This window comes from Capra hircus (genome assembly GCF_001704415.2).
Source record: "Capra hircus breed San Clemente chromosome X unlocalized genomic scaffold, ASM170441v1, whole genome shotgun sequence".
Classification (NCBI taxonomy): domain Eukaryota; kingdom Metazoa; phylum Chordata; class Mammalia; order Artiodactyla; family Bovidae; genus Capra; species Capra hircus.
Window position 1 is genome coordinate 44,851,003 of NW_017189517.1, and position 1,717 is coordinate 44,852,719.

At 49.7% G+C, this 1,717-nt stretch overlaps 1 protein-coding gene across 1 annotated transcript; it reads left to right on the top strand.

Annotated features, from left to right (window-relative positions):
• The first annotated feature begins 755 nt into the window (after nt 1-755).
• Nucleotides 756-1,374, top strand: LOC102180110 (late histone H2B.L4-like). The gene has a single exon (XM_005700159.3). It carries the CDS (start codon nt 773-775, stop codon nt 1,259-1,261), a length of 489 nt encoding a protein of 162 aa, XP_005700216.2. The 5' UTR covers nt 756-772; the 3' UTR covers nt 1,262-1,374.
• Nucleotides 1,375-1,717: the final 343 nt, after the last annotated feature.

The window sequence follows — 1,717 nt, forward strand, 5'->3', positions numbered from 1 at the left end:
ATTCCTATTTCTGTTTGTGTTCTGTATTTGGAGAATGGGATTTTGTCATTCTTTTCATACTGATCATTGGTTTTGGTAAATTCTGGAGATAATAGCTGTTCATTTAACTCCTATGATTTTCAGGAGCACTCTGCTGAGGAAGCCAGGACATTCTGCTCATGCCACTGTAGGTCAATCATGAGAAGATTCTGTGTTGAAGAAAAATGTCCACCAAGTGACCTGAGTCACTCTGATGCCTGAAAGAGCTGGAGTTATGGAGGTCTGTCATACTCTCTCAGGAAGCTCTAACTGATTATTTCATTTTTCATCTTAGGTGACTTTCACTGAGTTTGGCTGAAAGTGAAAGTGCAGTCGCTCCGTGGTGCCCGACTCTTTGCGACCCCATGGACACCAGGCTCCTCCGTCCATGGGATTTTCCAGGCAAGAATACTTGAGTGGGTTGCTATTTCCTTCTCCATGGAATCTTCCCGACCCAGGGATCGAACCCACGTCTCCCACATTGTAGACAGACACTTTACAGTCAGAGCCACCAGGGGAGTTTGGCTGACTAGGGGTTAAATGTGGGGGAGGGGCGCAGCAGGAAATGGGGGGGGTGCGACGTCTGGTGTCACGTGACATGGGCTGCCATAGTAACAGGCCTCCCTGCCTTGCATCCAATCAGATATGGACAGTGTCTGTGACGTCAGGGGAAAGCAGGGCCTATAAATTCGGCCAACGGCCTTCAACGCCCTCACTCTTCTTCCAGCTGAGCTGGGGGAGTGGTGGCGCTGCCATGTCTGAACCAACCCCTGACAACTCGGAGGAAGACATAATCACCAAAGAAATGGGCACCTCTGAAATTGAGCCCTCTGATACGGAGATGGCGGAAGCAGGGCCCTCCAATCCAGACCCGTGTGATGCTGAACCAAAAAAGGCAAAGCGGAAGACAGCTAAGGGCCGCCGTTGCCGTTGCCGCCGCCGCCGCCGCTGCGGTCAGGGCAATTTCTCAAGCTTTGCTACCTATTTCCCTAGGGTGCTGAAGCAAGTACATACAGGCCTGAGTCTTTCCCGTGAGTCCGTGAACGTCCTGGACTCGTTTGTGAAAGATATGTTCGAGCGGATTGCCGAAGAGGCCGGGCGCCTGGCCCACTGCAGCAGGCGCTGCACCATCATGACCGAAGACATCCAGACAGCCGTGCGTCTTCTGTTGCCTGGGGAGCTCGGCAAGTACGCCGTGTCCGAGGCCAGCAAGGCGGTCGCCAGATACCGCACCAGCAGATGAACTGCCCCAGGACTGTCTGACCATCGCAAAGCAGACTTAAGGGTTCTCCCCTTAGGCCCTACATTTAATCTTTAAAACATTTCTACCCCAAAGAAAACAATAAAAACCTCATTAACGGCTTCAATATGTGTCGGTTGTGTCGTTTGTTCAATGGAAAATCGTGTACTTTTTTCTTAACGTATTGAAACTCGTCACTTTCCTAAATGGTTATTTCTATTCGTGGTTTCTTGGTGACTTCGGGGATCTTTATGGTCAAAATTCTTTCCGTAAAAGTCTCATTGGCCTTTTCTATTTCATTCTCCCATCTATATTTAGGTATCATCCAGAGATATTTATATGGGTTAATAGCAACCGATAAAGAACACTGTGGTCTTCCCAGGCGGATCAGCAATAAAGGTTCCGCCTGCAATGCAGGAGTCGCAGGAGAGACAGGTTCCAGCCCTGGGTCATAAAGAT

What these genes read in the sequence shown, in the direction of transcription:
- LOC102180110 (XM_005700159.3), top strand. Translation starts at nt 773, where the DNA reads ATGTCTGAACCAACCCCTGACAACTCGGAGGAAGACATAATCACCAAA.